Genomic DNA, 24,744 nt, shown 5'->3' with positions numbered 1-24,744 from the left:
CCTGCTAAGGGTTGTTTGTGGATTGTTGTTGTTTTTTGTTTTGTTTTGTTTTTGGTTTTGTTGGTTTGTTGTTTTTTTTTTTTTTTGGTTTGGTTTGGTTTTGTTTTCCCTTTTACTTATAAACCAGAGGCTGAACAACAGCAAATTAAAAATGAGAGATTCAAACAACACAAACCAACCCTTGCTCAGGTTTTTGAGTGTTGCATATCCTACCTTGCTTTTTGTTTTGTCTTGCATCTAGTGTACTTTCTTTAAACCTGTGAGATTCATGTTAGACATTTGAAGAATTACTTGGTACTTTCTGGAACAATTGTACCTGCTGGTGTTTTGAGCATTGCTTGCTTCTATTCTGATGTTAAGGTAGCACTGTGACAGAAGGCAGATAATGAAGCTGTAAAACAAAAACCTCGGAACTCTGAAACAATTTCACTTATTCAGTTTAAACATTAATACTACTTTATTTTGAAGTTCTTATTTAAATTATAATGCTTAGAATTATCTATTCTTTGTATGTATATTTTTAGGAGTATTCAAAATGAAGGGCGTCATTTTAACAATTGTGGGCTTATATTTATGAAGCTTTTTGTAATATAAGAAGCTCTATCAAGAAGAAATGTAGAGTTGGATGATGGAGTTTTATAAATTGAGAAATGAGCCTGTGTTAGAAAATGATTTTTTTCTTTAACAGTCTTTCTTTCCTTTTTTTTTTTTTTTTTTTTCTTTTTTTTTTTTTTTTTCCCTTCTAGGACCGGAATAGGCCCTATGACACTTTTAACTTGCACTCTTTGGAAAATTCCTTAATGGATATGATAAGGACTGATCATGAGCCTCTGAAAGGTAAACACTACCCTCCCAGTGGCCCACCAATGAGTTTCGCTGATATAATGTGGAGGAATCATTTTACAGGTTAGGAATATTCATATGTCCATGCTTGCTTGGTGTTTAAACAAAAATCAGCTTTTCAGTACTGCTATAAACATTTTGCTAATGAATGAGTTGTCAGTTTTGTAAAACTTCTGCTTTCCCATCTTAAGATAATCATCTCTACTGTAGGAAGATAAGGTGAAATGTGTATACATTTATTATAAGTGCACAATCATAATATTATCTAACTGCCATTCCCAAAACCTGGTTTTGTTTATCAGCAAATGGCACAGTTGTGTCTCCTGCTGCAATCACAAAGTTCAGAAAATGTGTAGTACAACTGGAGTCCAACTGTTATGTTCAACATCATATTCAAAGTTAATACTACTCTTATTTCTGGATTGTCATCTAGTATGCAGGCTTCTGATACAAATGCTGTTTCAAGCTTACTCTCCACAGTTGTTTCAGATTTCTTTTTTAAAAAAGTATCTTAATTTGGATTTCAGATTGTTAGGGGAAGGCAAAAGCTGTCAAATGTTGTTAAGTGCTGGGAAACTTTTGATTATTTATGCTACTAAACTGTGTTTTTTCTACCAGGTGTAGCATTGGAGATGAAATCATTTCTAATACTTAGCTGATACTGAGTAATGAAAGGTTGTGGCAGCATTTCAATAAATAAATATTCCTGATCAACCTGCACACTCCTCCATCTTAATCTTTCATTGGTTAAGGTTAAAAATAGGTACATATTCTTGCTCACATGCATTCCTGGTGACTTTAAAAACTGAAGCCGTATACAAAGGAAGTATATGAATTAGAAAGGGTTCACAAACTCTAAGATTCCCAAACTAAGTCAAGACTCTGGAACTGATATAGAGAAATTCAGTCATGTATGGCATTTCCTATGCTAATGCTTCTATGCATACTTTTCTGATGTCACTATTACTTCATTTGCTCCCCTCCCATTTATATACTACATGTGGAAAAATATTTTTTTCTTGGTCTAAGGTCTTGTGCCTTTTTCACCATCTTTCTGGGTGCAGAGGTTTTTTTTACAACCAGATCAAACGCTTCTGTACTCTCAGCTCCTTTAACCTGTGCTTTCCACTATTAGCTTTAAATTTGCTGTGTTGTAGCCTTTATGTGTCTTTAATCATTATTTAGCTGTCTAAAATGGTAAGAGATACTGTCTCATGTTTATTCTGATCAGAGTCCTCCAAAATAAATGTTAACCTAAAAATTGTAAAAAACCCAAGCTGAACAAAGTTGAGATTTGTACCGGATATACATTTTATATGGCTGGTATTAAAAAAAAAAATCCAAATTGCTAGTAAGTAGATTTTTAAGTATTGTATCTTATTAAGCGTATTATAATCTAGGTAAAACTTCATGTTGTGTTTTTTTTTTTTTTAATCAATATTTATTTAAATTTACAGATTGAGACTGTTTTTTAAAGACTGAATTTCCATATGAACCTGGGAATGGAAAAAATGAGACTGAATTAGAAATTGTATTAGTCTAGAAAAGGACTTCAACATCATATAACTGCAATTTTGCTTATGCTTTTATTATTGTCTTTTTATAACCATTTAGGAAGTTTTTAATCAGAATATTAGTGCATAAAATAATATTGGGTACAAATACTTAATTCTTTTGTGTTGTTGGCTCATTCTATTAAGAATAGTTTCTAATACTTAGATGAACTAGTCTATGCAAGTGTTGCAAGTGGCATATTTCTCAGCTGCACCTGAGTGTCATAATACTATTCAATGTCAGTGTATTGCATGAGGTAGAAATTAAATTATTGGTTTCATTAAGCAGCTTCATGCTTTTCAAGAAAAGTATCCTTTCTAAAACAAACAATATTTTCATCTCTACTAGGTTATCAATTTATGAAGGAGACTGACTAATTTAAATGGACATTTGAAAGCAGTAGGAACTGTTTCCCTCTGCTCAAAAAGTAAAATGAAAGAGTTGGGTATTATTTGTAAAATTTGAGTTGATCTTTTCTATTTGCCACTGAGACTGTTTACTTTTTCTCTCACAGACATATCTGTCACTTACTGGATGTGCTCTAACTCTCATTTTCTCACTCAGTGCTGCTCACCTGTTTTGGCCTCCCTGCCTCATTACTTAGCTCTTTTCCAGCTGCCAGTCCAGTAACTGCTGGAGAAGTTTACTTCTAAACGTCTTGTTTTCTACTTGTTATCTCTCTCTGTCTCTGCCCAGCTGTTTTTTAGTTTTGTTTTGGTTTGGTTTGGTTTTTTCCTACTGATCTAGTCAATTCCCTGTCTTGCTTTCTTTTCCTCCTGCCTCTAACTACAGGGCTTCATTTGCTAACCTCCAGCCTTGGCATGACCCTAGCGTGCACTTTTCTCCTGTTTTCACACTATGCAGCATGACTGGCAATATTGTAGGGGTGGCTGTTTCAGGACATGTTCATTCTCCCTTCCAAGAAGTGTTGTTTTTCTTTGTATTAAACAGATCTATGTTACTATTTTAACTGAATCCTTCTCATAAAAACCTAACTATTTTTCTGCAAACATTGGTCTTGACTCTTCCCCTGTACCTCCAATTTTCAGTTTTTCCTCTACCAAAGATGCAGAAGATTTCAACCACTCTCCTTCACTGCACCTTCCTCAGATCTCACTTAATTTTGTCTTCTATACTCACTTGCTTTTTTCTTATTTATCCCACTCTCCTCTGGCTCTCCCCCTTAGAGTAGCAGCGCATTTTACTCTGTAATAACCCTGAAAAAGTAAGTGATTGACTCTGCTTGCTTTTGCTTGTTTCTTAAGTTATTGTCACATCTTCAATTATTTTCACTTGAAGCTTTTTGAATATACTGGTTCTGTACTTCAACTTGATTTTTCAGTTCCTCATAGACATTCCTGTGTGAATGCCTCTTCTGTGAAATATCAACTGCTCTTTCTGGAGTCTTATTAACTTAACTGAATCTCAGAGCTACTTTCCCTTCATTTCATCTCCTCTGTCTTTCATAGTAAACTGGGAGGTTTTTTCCCCTTTAAATCTTCCCTTCCTCTGGCATCTGTGACTATTCTCTCAGGTTTTGTGCATCTTTTTCTTGTGTAGATAAAAAGCAAAACAACCACAAAAATCCTATGTTTAAAAAAAAAGAAAAATAATGAGGTGGCTTTCAAATGATGAAAGGGGTGAAAAGATGAGTACCAAAAGCCTCTGATGTTGAAAATGCAGGAATATTTAATTCTAGAAAAGCTATACAGGACTTGGAGCCTCCAATGCATGTTACAAAGCCAGTGCAGCTATTTCGGGATCATTTCAGCCTGCGGATGGCAACAAAGTCTTCAGCAAATGCGTATTTTTAGAAGTACTGTCTGTATATGTATTCATTAGTAAAATATTGCAGGTGGCTTTTCTGAAGTTTGAAAGTTTGCTTGGAACATAGCCCCTTTTGGCATACGTGCCCACTCACATCCCAGCAGATACTTGAAAGAAAAAGTAATTATCTTGGATATAGAACAAGGGCTCCAGATTAGAATGTGGACGGGAGGGTTAATCATAAAATATTCTGATGTGAAGATCAAATTGAAATAGTTCTGGGATATTTTCTTCTCATTTTATGGTATAAGTTACTCATGCTCTGCATTGTTCAGTGGAGGTAGTGGAGAAAGCTCAGGGGTGAGAAAGGAAGAATCCGCCATCTTGTTTGTAGCAGTTGAAGCTTCATATCTTCTCTGAATCTGAGGTATGGTCAGACTTTGTCCTGCAGGCCATGGAGATTGCGTTTATTTCAAGGTCACCAAAGCAGGTCACTTTTTTCAAAGCATGCTCCACTTGGCCTTGAGAGGGCATGTGATTAAGTGACTTTTTTGGGGAGGTGTTGCTTTCAAGTGTGGAATAAGAGAAAGGCCGAAGGATTGCTAGTGTAGCAGAAACTAACTGATCCTCAGTCTTGCAATATTGAATTACTTATGTTGAGTGAGTGCTAACTCAGCCTGATTGGCAGGCTGGCTTGGTGCTCTTCAGCTAGGAGAGCTAGGGTCACTTAGTTCTTTTTGGGTGTTTCTTGATGTAAGAAAGGTTTGATACCTAGCTTTGAGGTTTCTGGGTTTAGATAAATTACCAGATTATTTATGCATGTTGCATTTGAACTTGAGCCCAGTCTTGTGAGGTGGTGTCCAGTGTCAGCTCTTTACTCTGTTTCTGTCTAAAACTGATTTCTTTTTCTCAGCTTTTCCTTCCAGCTAGGGATACCCTGCTGAGGATTCCTATCTTTTTGTCCTCATAGTCTGAGAACTATGTAACTTTTCAAATTGCTTGCCACGTTCATGCTTTGAGATCTAAACAACGTAAACTCATTAAAAAGGAAATCTCATTTTCTTTTCTCCCAGTACAGTTAGGCAGACTTTCTTACCTGATTTCTCTGTCATCAAGAGAAGCTTCAAAATTTTCCTTTTCAGTCAATATTTGTAAATCCTTTCCTCTTTTCAAAATGGAGATAAAGAAGAAAAAATATGCACTAAAGGAATTGTTGTGCTGCTTCTAGTTAAAGAATTACTGTATATGGCCAAGGGTACCTGTTTGTTCCCTCTGCCAGTTATAACCATGCTTATATGAAAGAAGTGTGCAGTATCTTCTAAGATGTTTTTCCTGAACTGTCTTACTTTCTGAGTTGCCAATAAAATATATTATACACTACAAAAACATGGGAGAAAGTTTTGCTTTAACAAGGAAAGGATATATTTACAGTATCTTATGTCCCGTTGGTATTTGTGCTGCTTCTGTCTAATGCTGTAGGCCAAAACTGAATTATCAGAATAGCTATGGGTAGATGGTACTTATTACTAAAACATTTCTTTCCTACATCAAAGTGTCTCCTGTCTATGGTGTAATATGTCACTGTTGCAATATGTTTATCTGCGTCAAACTATTGCATTGCAACACAAACAGAGGCACTCTGATCTATAAAATTATTTTGATCAGTAGTAACTAGCAGCTGCCTTTGTTCTATTTTTAAATAATTAAAATATTTCAGCAGTGTTAGATCATACACTATGCACATGTGCTACTGACAGGCCATGAAACTGAATCAAAATATAAAATTGAGGAGAGAAATTGTGTCCCTTTGAAATATTTATTTTAAACTTACTGTTATTGTAGATAACTAATATTAGGGGTTTATTTTAAATCAGAATGGAAACAAACTGTAATGTGCAAATCTCCAACTAACAAAAATTCCGAGGTTTTTATAAAGCATCAATGTGACATATCTTTATGTATAAGTATTTGAGACAATACATGTACAAGAAGGATTTCAAGAGTAGGTTTTATTAAAACTAATTTTGATGGATATCATGCTATTGAAGGATACTTAAAATATGGACTGATCGTGTCATAATATTTCAGAAGAATGTACATTTTCCCTGACTGTCTTAGCATTTGTTGTTCTGAGATTGTTTGAGACTTTGAATACAAATGTACAACAGTTCAGAGATAGAAACAGCATCCTAGGGAAACCTTTTATCTTGATTTTCAATAGTCAATATGAATGACACTCAAATATTTACACAACAGAAAACTGAAGTTACTGGAGTTACTACTTTTTAACTATTGTAAAGACTGTATCAGGTTACATGAAAACTAAGTAAAATTTAAGATTTTCTGTTTACATTTAACTTATATTGTTTACAAGGTTTGACAGCAGTGTTTTAAGATTATGTGGAACCTAGACAATATTGTAATGCGTATAGAATGGACCTTTACTTTTCCATCTTGATCTTCAGTTAACTTCAGTGCATGCTACCAGATTTTGTTCAACTCTAATTGTTCATAAGCTTTGTGTAAGCAAAGCAGTACGTTTGCTACATGACCTGAGAAATGTGAAGGTGAATGGATCATATTTGTGTTTCCAGTCAGCAGCAGAACACAAAGGTTGTGCAAATAGAACAAATGTTGTCATTTCAGCCCTAGAAATGGTACCACCCAGTTAGAGCTTTTTGCAACACTTTTGTTAGAAAGAAGTGCACTGTAACAGTATTTCTCAAAATCTTGATGCTCATCACACACTTTTCTGTAAATGCACATGAAAATCAGAGTGAGCATACAGATGTGTTTGCACATCTATTTCTGTGTAAAATTAGGTCACTGAAGCTAATCCTTTAAAAGGATTCTGTTTCCTTTCCATTTGAAACTGCTTATTTAAGAAGAACTTGTTTAATTTTTTTGCAGTACAGAATATGACCATTAAATGGTTCATATTTCTTAAGTGCTTTCTTCAATGATCCTGTAGTATGATTGTACTTCCTAATTTTCTGCTGACATCCAGCATGTCCTTGTCTTTGATCTGCTGTATCTGTTTTGGGCAAGATTGGTGAGGTTTTTTGTTTACATTGTTTGGTTTAAGGAGTTGGTGATACAGATATAAAATTTTCCTTTTCTTTATTTCCATTTTTAAATTCTGCTATTGAAGACTGGCCTTGCAGAGACCTAAAGCTCTTTTTTTTTTCTTTTTTTTTTTTTTTTCACTTATTTACTGTTTAGAAGGTTTTGTATATTTTACCATAGATTACTAATGGAAAAGTCTGCTTTTATACTGGTTTATTTTATTCTGCTCAAACTCACCAATAAGAATACCAATATTGCTCTTTTGAGTACAGTTCTAGAACTATGTGTAGAATAGGTATATGTATGCAAATACTTCTCTACCCCTTACAAGTAAAGCCAAATTTCTTTTTATGTTCATCAGGTCTTGATTTTAAAGTACTAATATTTTGAAAACTGTTTTCAAGCTAAAAATGTTTTCACTACTTTAAATATATGCAAGACCTTTGTGTTTTATTGGAGCTATGTAATTTACTTATGAAGAGTGCATTTCGTTGTATATGCTGTTATATTTTATAGGTTGCTTTCTCTACTGATGGCATATATTTGTTTAGTCAGCAATAGGAAGAAGTTAGTATCAGCAGGCTTTGTTACTGATATTCATAGCTGATAATTATACACTTCTGTTCACATTGCCACAATATCTATTTGACCCGTAAAAATATGTGTAAAAACAGTAATAGTTCTTCATATTTCTCTTCTTGCAAACAATAGTATTTTTGTTCTGCTGTGTATGTTAACATGTAAAAGATATGTAAGTCCCAAGTAGGTGTTTGGATTATGGGTGTGAATAAATGGCAGATAGAATTTAAAAAATGGGGGGGGGAAGGAGAAACTAAAAAGAAAAAAAACCCAAAACCTCCACAAAATTCTTCAGGGAGTTACCTTTTATTTTTATAATTCTTTGTGCAGACCCTTGCTTACACAGTTCTTTCTTTTGAAATTGTTTTGGTGTGCGTGTGGTGTTAGTGTAGCATCAGTTTCAGGTGTCTGTATTTTTGGGAGAAGAGGAGAGAATGGTCCGTGGTCTACTCAAGTTAAAATGATTAAAATTCTTATATATAGACACACACATGCTTCATGCTTTTTGGCCATTTGTGAGTCATGGTGCAAAGACTCATGGTTGAACTGGGTATGGGTGTGTGTTTGGAGGGTATTAAGTTGTGCTGTAAACTAGACCCCCAGATACATATGGGTCAAAATAATCTTGTTTCATATGTTTGAGGAAGTACTGGTTTTGCTTTGATTTTTGTACTTTTCTGTGTCTAAACATTGCTCTAACGCACTTGCTACCTATCCATCCAAGTAACTGTTGCTGTTTTGTTGGCAACAACTTTGAAATAATTTGATAGAAGAGATAAGAATGATGAAGGAGGTATTATTACTAAGGAAGTATAGCAGACCTAGTCCTGTTGCCAGTTTCATTTGACCTTGCCACTGGAGTCTGTAGTCATAACTAGTAATTGATATCAACAATTGTCCTGGGTTTGAGTGAGTGGTGGGGATCTTAGGAGCTATGTGAGAAGAAGTTCTCATTCCCAATAAATTCAGGACAGGTCAAAAGCAGGCTAGCTTTGCTGTCTTCTGGCAAATCTTATGCCAAATACCAGTTGCTGAATTAATATAAGTGGTTGATCTTGGTGAAAGCCATGAGGTAAAGCAATGCAAGAAGTTTTACTCTATGTATAACCAACATTGTTTCTTAGAACATTGGTTGTAACATAAAAATGATGAGTATAAGTAACTCTAATCTTAAAAATCCTTCACTGAGTGTTCATGTCCAGGAGCTGATTAGAATTTCACAAGTTCAAAAAACCATAGAGCACTTGGGAAGATAAAATTAATAAAAAGAGACAATTAATTCAGAAATATCTTAAAGCAAAACCAGTAGTTATAGATCTGGAACTGGTTAATCACTAATGTTTGTTTCAGACATGGGAAAATTATGGTAATACCAGCACATACATACAAGGATGGAATCAAAGATTGGTTTTACACTTAGTTGTAAACAGACTGTGCTCATAAGCTTGAATAGCTGCTAAAAATAGCGGATATTAAAGTTGAGATTAAAGAGACCACTATAGGCCAGCCTGGCACTAGACACTGTCAAACTGCAATAGTGGTGTAACTGTGCCTGATACTCAAGTTTGTTATTTCTGGAACAACATTCTTTCTTGAAACTGTTCATGTTACTTGAAATTATCTAGACAATTAAAAAAAAAATCAGATCATCTATTTGTGAAAGATTTAATAAAGAGATTCATATGTGGGAAGGGTATACTTTCTTAACTTATTGGAAAGATTTCAGAATTGTTTCAAAATCATGACTCTTTTCTACAAAGGATGAAGTGAAGTTAAATTCCACTTAACATCATCTTATTTCCGATATAAGACAGAAGAGAAGATGCGTATACTTGAGATGTGCTCTAAGAAGGAATTGGGCTCTCTGCCATGACCAGCATGATATTGGACATGCAGCAGAGCACTTGGGCAGTCTAGCCAGGAAGGTGTCTCCAAATGCTGTTAGGAGAGAGAATTTAAGGAATTTAATGACATCAGATATGCAAAAGAGCAGCCTATGCTATACAAGAATCATTAAACCCTTGTTTATACTCTGAAATGTTTAAAGAGCAGGAAGTATACAACTAGATTAATTTTTAAAATTATTAATTGAAAAGACTTACATAAAAGAGTGATTATTGTTGCAGCCTAACTGCAGTAATGTAAGTGTGTGTTACAAAGGCACATAATTGAAAATATACTCAGTAGATAGTTATGAAACCAAGACAGACAAACTGAAAATGGCAGATGTACACTGAATCACAAGTACTGGGGACGTTGTTACTGGAAGGGTTCCTATTTATGACTTCAGTGAACTGCTGGAGTCCATAACTTCTGTGCTCTAACTTCCCTGTGTTTCTGCTTATTGTGCTGAAGATTGTTGAAAAGTAGTAATTTTATCCAGAGATTTCATTTTAAAACTATAGTTAGAAATGTGTGCTTATATAGACTCCATAAAAGTCCAGGTAGCATACATGTGCTTTTCTTAAAATTTATTTTTTTCTTATAGTAATTTCTGTGCTTAACCCAAATATGTCCTTGAAAGTACATATTCTTAGTTACATTTCACACTTTTGCACTGCACCTTTAAATGAATAAATTTATAATTTTCTTTTTGTGCTCTCTTCTTGTTCCTTAGATAATTACGCAGTTTTGTAATCTGCATACGGCCTCTTTTTTCAATTGAATAATTTTCTTTAAACAGCAAGATGTTAAAATGTTCTAGCTAACATGAAAGGCTATATAATTATTGGTAACTAATTGTCTTATGATTGGTGTATTACCAGTCTGTTTTGAAAGCTTTTAATACAGGTGTGTTTTGAAATTATTCCATTGATTTGTTTCTATAGAATTGAACTGGGGGACCTCTGAAGATGCACAGAATTATCTCACACTGTTGCTTAGCTCAGTGTGAGAACATGTCCTTCTGCTTGTGCTGCTCTGTATTTTCTGCTCCTCTTAAAAGATAGCTGACAAGAACTGTTTAAAAATAGCAGGCCAAGGGCAGGTGACAAAATGTCACACAAGCAGCACCTGGTCCAGTGACAGCCTGGAGGGAGATAAAAAACAAACCCAGATGTCACAGATATGATTCTATTTCTGAAGATGGTCAAATAGCAGAATTTAACTTCAGAAAGGAAAAGAGAAGGGCTGATCCAAGCATTATGCATTCAAATTTTACTCTAGATTTTTCGTAGCAGTTCCCTTTTTTCTATTACTAGTATTAGTTTACAAGTATAGATTACTATATACACCTTTTCTCTTCACAATGAATACTTGTAACCTCATGTTTATTAATATGCTGGTAGGGAAAAGGGAATTGATGTAAATCTGGCAAGATTTTTGAAATATTTTAGCACAAGCTTATATTAACTGAAATAGCAGTTTTAATGTTTCTGCAGTGCCAGATTAATGTGAAAATGTGTATAGGAGAATTATGTCAGTAATTAGGAAATCTGAAGTAGTTAATGAAGATCTCTTTAGGAAGCTTTGCTCAGGGAGCTGGAAAGTAAAAATGGAAATTTTATTTATCTTCCTTCTGCCCCCACTTCTTTCTGGAGGGGCTGTTTGCTTCATAGTATTATTGTGGCAACACTTTTTTCTAAAAGAACGAGAAAATTATAATGTGCAGAATATATATATTTTCTTTTCTCAAACTGTTTGTGCCAGCTTCAGCAGTGTACTGAAACTTCATGTTGCATCTCTTCAGAAAGAATATCAATTACAGCACAGCAGTCTCTGTGACTGAAAATAGAAGACTTCAACTTATTGATAGGAACTAAAACTGCTGGAGAAGATGGACTTTGGTTCTGCTTTGTCAAAGCTTATTTGTTAAAACTTGATTTTGGAGAAGTATAGGAACTTAGTGGTTAGGTTGGTTCTTCAGTATAGTGAGTGGGTCTTGAGCTCCCATATTTGAGTGTCAATGCAGTGAAGAAATGTAAACTGCCTGTTTCCTTAGCTCCCAAACATAATCACAAATTTAGAGACAGAGCACATGAAAGTGATTACAGCATGTGTAAGTAACTTCAGTTACTTATACTACTTAATTGAAATAAATTTTTATGTGTCTATAATGATCCTTTTATACCTTTTTCCAAACAAGTACTAATATCAATTACAGCTTTCAAATTGTTTTGGGGGACTTAAGAAAGTCCTGTTACAAGGTTTCTTCAGGGTTTTTAATAATCCAGATCAGTTAAATAGTACCTAAAACTAAAGCTAATCTGAAGAGTAGTAGAGCTGGCTCATTTCTTGCTTTGATGGTAAAAATATATTTCTGTGGACTGTCTCCTTTGAAACAAAGTAACTGTGTATGAATTTGTTCCCATTTCCAGTTCCTGAAGTCATCAGAGATCTTCTTAAGCCAACCTTTCCACTGTTAAATATCACCCCAGAAAACTGGTCCAATTTTACATATTTCTAGCCTCCTGGAAGCTGGCACCAGCAGAGTTCATCTGAATTTCATGGTGAACCTTCTGTATATGATGGTCCCATATTATGGGTCAAGAATAAATATTTTTCAAAGTACATATAAATGTACTTCATGAGAACAATGCTTCCTCCAAACCACTATCTTATCTCAAACACTAAGTGATAGCAGATTCTTAGGGAAAAATACAAAAACAGGGTAAGCACTCTGTCTCTGACAGTCAAGAGCTTCTGGTGTCACAGGTAGTATGGACAAAATATTTATTTATTTATTTTTACCAATTAGATGGAGCTTTTGTAATGCTATACTTGTTATTTGAAGTCTACTATAAATGGCATGACTGCAGCAAGGTTGAACACTGACGCCTTATTTTGAAAGGGTAAATGTAATGTTTTCCTAGTACAAAGGAGATGGATGTATTAAAAAAACAATTGTTTCATTATTTATTTTGTGATTTTTTTTTTTTCAGTATTTTAAGTACATAACACTAGAGGTAATATGATGTTAAACATCATAAATGTGTATTCTTGGGAAGTTGTCTTCAGTAGATGGAAGATTTGGTTACCCTGAGTGTTCATACCTGTTAGCAGTTTTTTATATTAATGAATTTAATTCAGTTTTGAAATCAAAATATCAAAAATAGCTGTTATTTATGTTGCAGGGCGTATGGGCATAAACTTCCATCATCCAGGAACAGACAATATTATGGCTCTTAATAGTAAGTAGTTAATATCTAATGACTAATATTGTAATGTTTAATGTTGTTACATTTGTTGTATATGTAGCTATAAAGTCAGACATAAATGTGTAATAATAATATTTGCACAGAAGTTTGTGCACTCTCTTAAAATGATTTTTGTAAATCAGTCACCTCCGATTTTCTTGGTAGACATGGTGATTCTTTATATTAGCTTTATAATAGATAATGTGTTCCACTGGAAGCTTCATAATGCCTGCTATAGATAATATTGCAAAACAATCTCTGTTTCCTCTTTTGTGGGTGTGAATGTGTGTTAAATCTGTAACTTTAAGTTCTGATATCTCTCCAGACATATTTCTTCTTCTTAGAATGAGTTGTTACAAGTTTTGCATACATTATATTGACTGATGGAATTTACTTTGGTTTCCCTAAAGCATTATGTAGACAGGACTGGAACGAATGTTTAGACATCTAAATAATGAAGAAAAAGTTTGGGGCTGAACTTAAATAAAAGCAATAATCTTTCAGTAGTTTTGGAATATAAAAATAAATTTTAAAAATCTAGTCATGAACATATGCATTTAAAAAAACCTGCCAAAATGGATCTGGAAGCTCTAGAAACAGACTTGTATCATGTAGGAGGGGTGTGTGGGTATGGGGTGTTAAGCACCACCGGCATAATTTAGAACTGAACTATTCAAATCAAAGCACAATTTTTGTCCATCTAATCCTAAGAAATGCTAACTATTTTGAAATGTCAGCTTTTGTTTACCATGTTGTATTAGAAGTGTTAGGATTAATTTAAGAGCTTCTCTAATTTTTTTTACCTTTGCACTGTCTGTATAAGTTACATTTTGTATGGTTGAAAACTGCAGTTCTTTGTGTAGCACCAAACAGAATCTAAAAATAATTTATAAGTGTGAAGAACTGAAAATCTGTAATAGACAAGACGCAAGGGTTTTAATATTTTGCTTTAAATGTCAGCTTTTAGAACCTGTAAGACATTGCTTGTGCTCTTTTTCTTAGTTTTACACTGTTAATGATGAGGTGATATTCTGCAGTTTCTGTTGTCATAGTTAGTGCATATGCTCCATTTTTTTATGGGCACGTGAAATTATGGAAAATCAAGTAATTAACTGGGATAAATGATCCATTTGATTAAAGACTTCTTTAAAAGACGAAGTTGTACATGTGGCTGTGTGTGTGAATAAGTTCTATACAGGACAGTCTGCTGCTGTTTGACATGAATTCTGGTTTCAGAATGTATTTTTTGTTCTAACATGGGCACTTCAATAAGCTGATTGCAAGAGTAATATAATTGTGAGGATAGGAGGTGATGACTGAGTTTTGAGTTGTTTTTAAAAATTGACAGTTACTATGGAATATATAGCAGTATTTCTTACAAAGTCTTGTAGAGATTTTTGAAAGACAGGAATGAAAAACAGATACAAAAATCTATGCTATATATGGTACTATATCAAATCAAGGTTGTTTCATTTCAGGGCAACTCACTTTTATCCTGAATGAATGAATGTATTCTATTCTGATTTCTGTCATTGCTAGATAAGCTTAAAAAAAAAAGTTTCCTTTTAATGGAAATAGTATTTCAGAAAATATTTCTTCCTGTGTAATTCCTTTGTAATTTTTACAGTAGCTATATAATCTATTTGTTTATAAAATATAATGATCCTTTGCAGCTGTAGTCCTGGTGTATGGCTAAAATACTAGTGTAGCTAACTGAGAGACCTAAAAAAATATATTTATGCATTTGCAGTATTTAAAATATGATGGGTTTACTTGAAATGTTAACTATTTCTAGACTTATGTAAACCTGGAATCATAAATATACAACCTATGCAGAACAGTAGTGATTGGGTTTTTGAATGAAATTCAGCACAAATCAGAAGTCTGGGTAAGTTCCCATATATTTTACCTCTCCTGCATCTCTTCTTCCTCCCATTCTTTACTAGAGGAGGCCACACCATTTTGGGCTATTACCAAGAGCCCAGAAGCTAGAATTACTGTACTCTGAAACCTGTTGGGTTTTGCTCTTAAATCTTTGAAAAGTTGAAGACAAGCAAGTATTCAAGTATGTAAGATTAATAATTACTTTGTGATTTAAATCCTCTTTTGTATGCAGCTAGAACTGAGAAATTTAGAACTATGTAATTCCCATGTGATCCATCACCTTTGTCATGGGGAAATATACTAAGGAAAGTTAGTCCAAGAAGAAATAATCTTTCCTGTGCCAGAATGGTTGTGGCTTGTGTTTAAAAAAAATAAAATAAGTAAAATAAAATAAAAATTTGCCCAAAATATTTCATCCCAGTAATTTTTGGAATAATTTGGAGAATTTACATAACTTCTTTAAGTGATAATACTTGTAATATCTATATATAATTTCTGTGAAACCAAACACTGCTGAATTTGCAAATCCAGATTTCACTTTCTACTTATAGTTGTTGCCACATAAGCATTTTTCTCTTTTCCTGCAAAGACACGGTAATAATCCTTAAGATTTATCAGAATTATTTATTTATTAAGATTTATTACTCTATTTCTCACTAACAGTGTATGCAATCTTTTGAAGCTGGAAGACAACATAGGCTCATGCCAACTGCAATCCAAATCCTTCATATGTTGTAGGGAGAGGGGAAGTTTTCTGAGGGTTGTTTGTCTCTAGCTCCTTTTCATCCTTTATGGCAACACTTTCAACTGTACTTCAGGTGGTATTCTTATTTACTGATAACAGCCTTCTGAAACCAGGGATTTTCCTGCCTGACTGTCTTGAGCTACTGTCTATAAATGTTGAAGGAGATTGTTTGGTATGAGGGAAGGTGTTACTTGGTTAGATGTCAGGGCTTAGTGTAGAGTATACTACCACCATTTTGTTCATCATTGTGCAAAGCTATAAATCATCATCATCTCAAAGCACTGAGCTCTGAAATAATAAAATTAGTGAGATAGATTATTTTTAGATGCATAATTATTATATCTTCTTGTAATTAATGACATTATGCTTGTGTACATGCACAAAATCTTGCACATATGTGTAAGCAGGTTTATATGGTAGAGGTGCTTGAAGTTCTCTATCAGAATTAGGCTTCTGTTGAGGAATGCAGTGTTCAAATATTCAGAGATCTGAGCATAATCCTAAAGAGCATTTAAACAAAAGGAAGATGCGAATAATTCAATTTGAAAGATTGTGCAAAGGGAAAAAGCTATAGCTTTTTGTATGTACCTGCTGTAATTGAAATGTCAGTAATTGAAATAGTGTTTTTAATCAAGTAGTGACATTGGTCTGTTAACTTTTTAATAACGTGATTCATAGTGAGCTGAACAGTAGAATAATTTTTATAAAGTTTCATCTAACACACCTGATTACATAAAATTGATACTGTAATTTCTAGGGGAAATGTGGCACAAATTGAACAACTGATTTTATTTATATAAATTATTGTATTAACTTAAAAAGAAACCATCTATTGATGATACTTCTAGTAGATGTTTGCAATGCTAATTAAAAATATGTTTACAATACTAAGCAAAACCGGAGAATAAATTAATTTGATTTGCCAAAATTAACTCAAAGGTGTCCCCCATCCCCTTCTCTTGTTAGGATTCACTCCCGTTTGCAGTCATACATTTCTGTAGCCATTGCTTCTGTTGGGGGACACTGGACATTGTCTTGAGTTAATATGTGCTCCCTTTTAATTAGCTATATAATTAGGACTAAATGATCAACAAGAATACAGTTACCTATGTGCTAGGTAGTGAGCTATCTTTAATGCTTTTTGTGACCTCCAGAAAGCCAACAATAAGCTTTAGTGGGAGAGAAGTATAGCAGGTGAAAAGGCGAGATAGGGAATAAACAAGGGTGTGTGATCTTTCTAAGGAAGCATTGAACTGTATTGCTGGGATCCCAAACAAGCTTCTGTAAAATGAGTTTAGTCTAAAGGTCGTTCAACCAACAAATGAGAAAAAACCCTTTGTGAAATGATGAAATTCTGTTTTTTTTTTCTAAAGCTCCTCTGCACAGTGACTTTGCACTGCTGTTGGGCTTCAAATTTTCCATCTGCTTCCAATGTTCATTCTTGTCTCATATGAAAATGTGTCATCTGTGAGGTCTGGTACTATTTGCTCTCCATCTGACTGTCTTTTCTTCTTTGCATTAGTGTCATTTAGTTCTGTATGTTCTGAGTGAAATAAATTGAAAAATACATTAAGGCAAGGGTTTGGGGCATCTTTTTAGATGTTTGTGTAGAGATTTTGGTTTTGCTTTATTAATACAGATAGTAATTATGTGGAAAGTCATCATGCCATGACAGAAAATGTAATGGCAGCAAGACAATTTAATTTTTTATTATCATGCTTCTATCCGTTTTTAAATAGCCTTGTCTCCTTAAGAGCTAATGTACTTGGCTCTCCCTATATTCTGTTGTATTGTTTTCAAACACATAAAGTGTTTAGATATATAACAAAGTTGCTGAAATAGCATTCTATATTTAAATCTTTTGACAGTGTTACTGGTATACCTTGAAATGAACCACTCTGACTAAAAGGTTTATTGAATTATTTTTTTCTTGCAAAATCTTGGGTTGGCAGTTTAATAGCTAATAAAAGCTTGGGTTTTGTAGTGATAATATTCTGGGAAATGTGCATCTAAATTTTGAGAGGCATCAATCTCTTTTAATGGTTTGGTTACCTGCCTATAGGAATTTGCTGAGCTCTTTAGCCGAATTGCCATAATCTCATTTACTAACGTGTTACTAGCTTATTAACATATAAGGAATAATAGAAAAGAATAAAAGACACTGAGAGAGCTAATAAGGTTTGCAAAACTAGACCTAATTTAATAACGAAGAGATCCGAGTTTATTTAACTGGAGGGAAAAATGAATGATGTTAAGTGTGACATAGCAAAGGCAGCAGGGTTCATGAGAGTCCCAGGGTGTGAAAACTGTCACTTTACACATAACCTTGCTAAATTTTTCAGAACCAGATGTACAGTTAGTACTGATGCTGCCTTGGGGGCTGTGAGGCAGGCTAGCTAGTACCTAAAAAAAGCGGAGGGGAAAGGCCGAGAACCCAATAAAACATGCTTTTTTTTCCTTCTTCCCTTCAATTTTTTTATATTAGCATCTGGACTTTCTTAGATCTGATTCGTCTATTACTGAAGCCAGTATCCCTTATCAGTGACTGCTGAAGTCTCTCTCTAGAAGAGAAGGATTTCTTAAATTGTCTTCCTTTTAATCCAACTTTGTAGCTCTTTGCTACCTTATTGTTTGTTTGTTTGTTTTCCACCACTTTGCCTGCCTCATAACCTCACTAATGTGCTTTCCTTTCATCTATGTGATCCTCTCTACTGTGGGTGAGTGCCATCTGTTTCTGCAGTATATTAAGAACAAGATTTGCCAGGCTATTCCACAAGCATTATATATGATGCTAGAAGAGATGAGACAGAAGTCTAGAATTAGGTTTGGTAGAATGGAAGCAATATGAAGGAAATTCCTATCAACCTGGCTGTTAGAAATGTGAGTTTTATTATTAATCTATTTTTTAAACTATAGCGAAGAAATGAAAATAGATAAGCCTTGCCTTCTGCACAGATGCTTGGCTGCATGATATGCCTAAACTGTTCAAACAATAGTTTTGACTATCAAATACAGTTCAAGTGTTTGATCAAGTGTCTGAGTTCCAATGTGTGGGCCTTAACTGCATGCAGCATGCATGTAGATCATGTTTTTCTGATGATGGGATTCAATTGTATATGTATGTCAGCATATGTTACCAGGGAGATTGTTATAGTGCTTGCATTGCTAGCATTGGGAAAAATTGAACCAGAAAGGACAGTTGAAGCTAGTATCACCAAATTATCACAGCACCCACCTGCACATCCAGCCCATCTATCAGTGGAAATTGAGAAACACCTTTTGAACCAAGCAATAATTCATAATAATTAATTTTTTTTTAATTATATTTTCTTTCAAAGACCTCTTTAAAAAAACTGGAGGACAAAAGTATTGTTCTTTGTGAACAGCTTTTATAGACAAAGAATAAGGGGAAGAAAGAGCATTATTTTTAAAAAAGTTGTTCTGTTGTATTGCTCATCATGAAAAAGAACCCCTCAGATCTAAAGTGCTGAAACATGCTGAAGTAAAAATAATTACAAATGCTATTGCTGAAAAAGTGGGGCGAGTGTTCTGCAAATAACAGACTAATATGTAGAAAACTTCCTTTGGAAGATTTCTGTGCACATAAGGCTCAGTACAAACATACTATGGCAAGAAACTCAAAGATTAATGGAGTGAACCAAGTTTAACTGTTTATTCTCCCAAACCTAGTTCTTATTTTCCACATACTTTTATGCACATGATTTACTGAGTTTTATCATGTCATGTTCATTTATCAGTCTGCTTCTTATCTAGATAAAATACAGAAATTGTTATTCAAGAAACAGTATTTTATATGCAGTAAATTCATGCTGGTTCAAGCATTGGCCTCATCTTTGTATGCAAACTGTTCTTGTCAACCTCGACTCCTATTTTAGTTATTGAAAATACTGAAATTATTCTAGAATGCATTTATGTATATATTTTTTTTACGTTGATTGCTACAAATTAAGTTACTTAAACTGCTTCTGCTTTAACTACTGCCTTTCATATACTTCCAACTGTATGAAAATCTACTTTTTAAATAAAATGTTCCTGACCTAGCTCTTATTCAGTGATTTTGAATTTTTTTTTCACATTTTGACAGTTTGTTAGATGATATTGACCATTCAGACATAGTAGTATGGATTGACAGGGAGAAAACTTTTGATTTGTCTTCCTGGAATTGCAACTATTATTTTTCCATCTGGGTATTTTAAGACAAGGGTTGTTGTAGGATAGATACTTTAAAATCATAAAGGTGTTAATAAACTTTATTTATGTACATTATATCAAATGAAATGACTGAAATTAACAGTCAAGAATGTTTCCTAAAGGAACTTTGAATATGTGGCCCAAAGTTTAAGAGAAGTCTAGTACTTTACAAAGACACGCCATTCATGTGTCTGATCTCAGTATTTTATTATGACTCAAAGGAAATCTTCAAATCAGTTGATAGAAATTCTGACTGTTGCATGCCCTTCTTGCATCTGTGTTTCTTATGTGCACACAAATAGTTGATCTCCATCTATGTATTTTAATGACATAAAAATAGAGTTCCTAGATTATGCTGTTCATTTGCTTTTTGTTACTTCAGCAAAATGAGTTCTTCAGTGAGTTCAAGGTGTGTGCTACAGAGATAATGGTATAGCAAAAATACATTGCATAATTTCACTTGATTCTATCACCTTCTCTCAATTCATTAATTAATTTTTACTGGCATTGTAATTCATTTATAAACTTCCAGATCTCTAAGAACTTTAGAGACTCATTATTCAAAAGAAAAAGCATGACGTCTTTTTCTTTCTGATCTTAGAAAATTATTGGACAGGTCATAGTGTCCTAAAGCAAGAATTGGTTCTGAACTGCTGCCTGCTTCAAGATTACAAAGGAGTTTTCTAAGTTAGAAATAAGATTCTGGTCCTTTATAAATCAAGATGGTTCTTGATCTTCTCAAATAAACTTTCCTTTAGCCCTCCTCGTTCTGAAATTTCAAATCAGGGAATGTTGACTTTTGGGGTTTTTTTAATCTCCATAGAGATAATGCTATTTTAAGTCAATTTAAGCAGTGCCTTTAAGATTTCCTTGAAATGTGTATCTTTTGATATTGTGGACACATTATGCATGAACAAGATATAAGTATCAACAGTGAAGAAAAAATGTTTTTAAAAATCTCAAAATACTTTCTATTAAGTCTTCCAGAAAATGTGATAGTACAACTACATGGTGACACTTATTTCTGCATTTGAAATTACCTGATCAGATTCACTTTTAGCTATGATATGGTAAGAGTGTAGATCTAGTTCTTTTGAGTTAATGTTTTATGGATTCACAAATTTATTATTTCCCTGAAATGCTGTTTCATCCACATACAGTGTGCAGATCTAATCCCATATTACAATAAAGCAATGAAAAAAATCAGGAAAAAAGTCTTAGCAGGATCAGATGTCAGTAATTTGTAAATCACTATCTTATTTGGCATATAAAATCTCCTGGCTTAGAAATTTTAGTTCATCTACAATGAAGAAAAAAATTTAAGGGCTGTGCCTAACCAGTAGAGATTATCTTTATGGTCCAACATAATTCAATAAAATTATAATAGATGCGTTTTCCGTAAGGAGCATCATGCTGTCTTCACACTCTAGGACAGATTAATCCTGTGCATACCTCTGCTGAAATCTGTGAAGAAGATACTTCACAGCTTGTCAACTTTATGTTGCTGTTAGAATCTGATTTAAAAGACAAGTCAACTAATTAATTTGGCAATATTATCTCCTATATGAATATACTGGAAGTACATCAGTTTGTCTACAGACTTAAGTTATCAGGCCTTTGATAGGGTTTGATGCATTTGAAAAGGTTCTCCAGAAATTCTCTCTCACAAGTTAAAGCCATAATGACGCTGCTGAAATCTTTAAATCTGCTTGATGTAGGTGAACAGTACTCAAGTTTCTATACAGAACGTTTTGTTGATGGAAGTGACAGTAATATGTTGAATAAATATCAGCATGTGATTGATTGGCTTCATAAAAAAATATTTGAAAAAGGTTATTGCATTTTTGTCAAGCTTGTTAATTGTTCTACAGACTTTCTCCCTTGTGTAGCTAGCTGTCTTCCCAGGGGAACTTTTCCTCACAGTTTCTAATCCATAAAAACTGAATCCTTTACTAGAGATTAAGTTGTTAGAGTAGATACTCATTGTTTCACATGACTAACATCTGTTGTCTCCAGAAGATGAAGTAAGGTGGTTTTTGTTTTCACAAGTCTTTCTTGACTTCAAAGGCTTGGTTCACAGGGATATTGTAAGTTATTATTATGCTTTCTTGTACTGATGTATTGTGTCAGCATTTAATTGAATCGTGTGAGAAGATACACATTTCTAGATTGACTGATCTGACATCACTGATACCTATTCTTCCCAAGTACCGCCAATTTTTACCTTCTGCTGTTTTATAACTGAAATGTATTGTGGACAGTGCATACTACAAGCCTTATATGAGCATAGCCAGCCCAGTTACAAGTGTGATTTGAGACCAGAATAGTAAACCAGTACAAGCCCTAAAGCATGCATAGTTTTTTGTGGAAAAGTGTTCTCATGGCCTTCCTATGGAATAATCCTATTCCATAGGAATAGATTAAACCAGTGATAGCACATAACTTTGAGTTTTTAATTTTTTTTTTGTCTTTGCAGCCTTGAGTAAAGCTAATGAGACTGATAATGAACATCACTTTCACTGCTCTATTTCAATTTTCTCTATACCCTTTGGAAGCTTAATTTTTTTTTTTTTGTTAGCTATGCTTTTTCCTTATTTTGTAATATCAAAGTAGCTAACTACTAAAATACAACTTTCTCTGGATTTTGTAATTGTTCTTCATTATAGTCTGTCTCTACTGTGACTGTACTGGATTACCAAGTGATTAAAGAAGCTGAAACACTTGAGTTTGGGGAGAATGCTGAAGTTGAATGTGATGGAGCCTTAGAAAAATTATAGGGAAATGCAAAACTGCCGTGCACCGTGTTCCACAAAGCTAGAACTAATGGGGCAATTGGTGAAACTTATGGTAGATCCATTCAAAACCCACAAAAGGAAGTGCTTCTGTAGTTTACTTTTGGAACCTGGTGCCACAGGAATTTGTGGAAAGAGATGGTATCAGCAGGTTTAAAAAAAAGGTCGACAAATGGTTACAAAAGTCTTTAAGCAGGTATTAGAAGTAGGTGAGTGTGCCTCCTAACATGTTTCCTCAAATAACTATGAATGCTAAGGTAAGCAGAAGAGAAAAATATCACTGATAGCGGCCAGTCTAACATGCTCTTTCTAGTGCCACTATTGAAGACTGAATAGTTGTCTGGATGGTTTATTGGTCTTACCCATCAGGGCATTGAATATGAGCTCTTATAGGTATTCTAGCTGAGCCATATGGTTTAGGTCTATGTTTTAACATACACTAAGTTTCTAAGAATATTTTTTAGACAAAAACTTTTATTTTCTGTATGTTGTCACTTGGTTTCAGCTCTATCAAATACATTGCAGAACACCTGCCTTACTAATAATAATTCTCAGAAATCGTTTGTGCAATTCTGGTATTTATTTACATGTTTTGCTTTTATCACACAAATTACACAATGTTCCTTTTAGTGGTAGAACCTTCCAACACAAACATCAGGACAAATCCAAACTTATTCCCAGCCTAAGTAGTGAGCTGAAGAGTGAAGGTTGTTTACTTGTTGATATACAATAAGCAATGTTCTGTTGTTTGTGTTCTTGGTTTTCAGGATGTATATTAACTGAACAAAAGTAACTTTAAACAGCAGAGTAGCTTCCCTTGTTCACATAACATTTTTTTTTCTTGACAACATTGTCACACTGTGGATGCTTTTGATCCTCTGCCTTTCCAGGCAAGGGTTGTTAGGTCTACCTTCCTTTCTGAATCCTTGAGGGCTATCTTGTGTGGATACGTGCTTCTGTGTGTCATGCAGCTATGCTCATCTCATAAACCATGTTATCCCAAGAGTTTTGTGGCTCTTCATGGAATTTTATAAGCATGTTCTTATGCTACCAGTAGACTCCTTCTCCCTTAACTACCAGATAGACATTTGCAAAATGCAAGCCTTTAAAGTTCCTTTTCATCAGTTTCATCTAGCTTTCTTTGAGATGCAGTTAGAATTTGAGCATTTCAGTTGAGTGTGTTTTGATTTATTGCAGCAATGAGTAATCTTAGCTGCAGGCTTTCAGGAATTCCAATAGCATTAGCACTAAATTTGCTTGCTTGCATTGCAAGATTTGGGGTTTGGGGAGTTTTACTTGTTTGCTAAAAGCTTAGAGTTTTGTTCTTCAACATACAGTTTCACGTTTGTAAGAATACACTCAACTTCTGGATGAGGTGAGTTAATAGTTTCAGGAGAGTTATCAGGAGGTATAAAAGAATGTATTGTTCCTTTGTATTTGAATATATGCAATTTAGGACATAGGGGTTACGTAACTTTCTACCTGTCAGTTAAGGGAAGTTGCAAAGGAATGGAAAAACACTGTAACACAGTGGTGATCCTTTCAGGAGTTGCACAACTGATCAGTGCCTGCTTGCAACAATTTCAAATTTTACATGGGAAAATGTGCTCATCACTTATTATTAAAACAGCTGTGTTTTCATTAATACCATAATATTCCATGAGGTACCTAGGAAAGAATTGCTTTTGTGTTGAATTTTGCAATGTTTCAGGAGATGTTTTTCTGTGCAAAATGATTTTCATATCTGGCACCAAAACCAGTATATAGGAGTGGCTTCATCAGTGCTGGGTACAATTTTGGGAGCTCCCTGTCTCTTTTGTCTTCTGTTGGAATTGCCTGAGAGAGAAAGTAACTTCAGATATATAACACTGGTAATTTCACTGTTTGTAATAGTGCAATAATTTTCTTGCTGGGTCCCAAATGTCTTAATTCGAGAACAATTTCTAAATTGCTTATTTTATAAAATATTTACTTACACTGGAAGCATTAAGAAATTTGCCTAATGAACCATTCCTTCTATTAAATCTTTCATGCTCTCAACTTTGACTTATGAACATGATGGGTATTTTTTATTAACTTACCTTGTTCTTGTTAACTTGTCTTTTTTTATTAACTCTATCTTATTCTGCATACTGTGTAAAAAACATAATAAAATGTGTGTTGACAT

The 24,744-nt window shown here is 34.0% G+C and overlaps 1 protein-coding gene across 7 annotated transcripts in view; it reads left to right on the top strand.

The window, feature by feature from the left end:
• CPEB3 (cytoplasmic polyadenylation element binding protein 3) overlaps window positions 1-24,744 on the top strand; it is a 141,887-nt gene that overhangs the window by 78,603 nt on the left and 38,540 nt on the right. For 5 of the 7 annotated variants that reach the window (XM_042807605.1, XM_042806633.1, XM_032994077.2 and 2 more), the window contains exons 3-4: window positions 747-906; window positions 12,882-12,938. In XM_042807605.1, the coding sequence (XP_042663539.1) occupies window positions 747-906; window positions 12,882-12,938 (217 nt within the window). The remainder of the gene's footprint in view (window positions 1-746; window positions 907-12,881; window positions 12,939-24,744) is intronic. The other 2 variants (XM_032994062.2, XM_032994084.2) reach the window with 1 other exon arrangement.

Source organism: Tyto alba, unplaced genomic scaffold (genome assembly GCF_018691265.1).
Source record: "Tyto alba isolate M040663 unplaced genomic scaffold, T.alba_DEE_v4.0 Super-Scaffold_1, whole genome shotgun sequence".
Lineage (NCBI taxonomy): Eukaryota > Metazoa > Chordata > Aves > Strigiformes > Tytonidae > Tyto > Tyto alba.
This window is presented reverse-complemented; position numbering and strand designations above follow the sequence as displayed.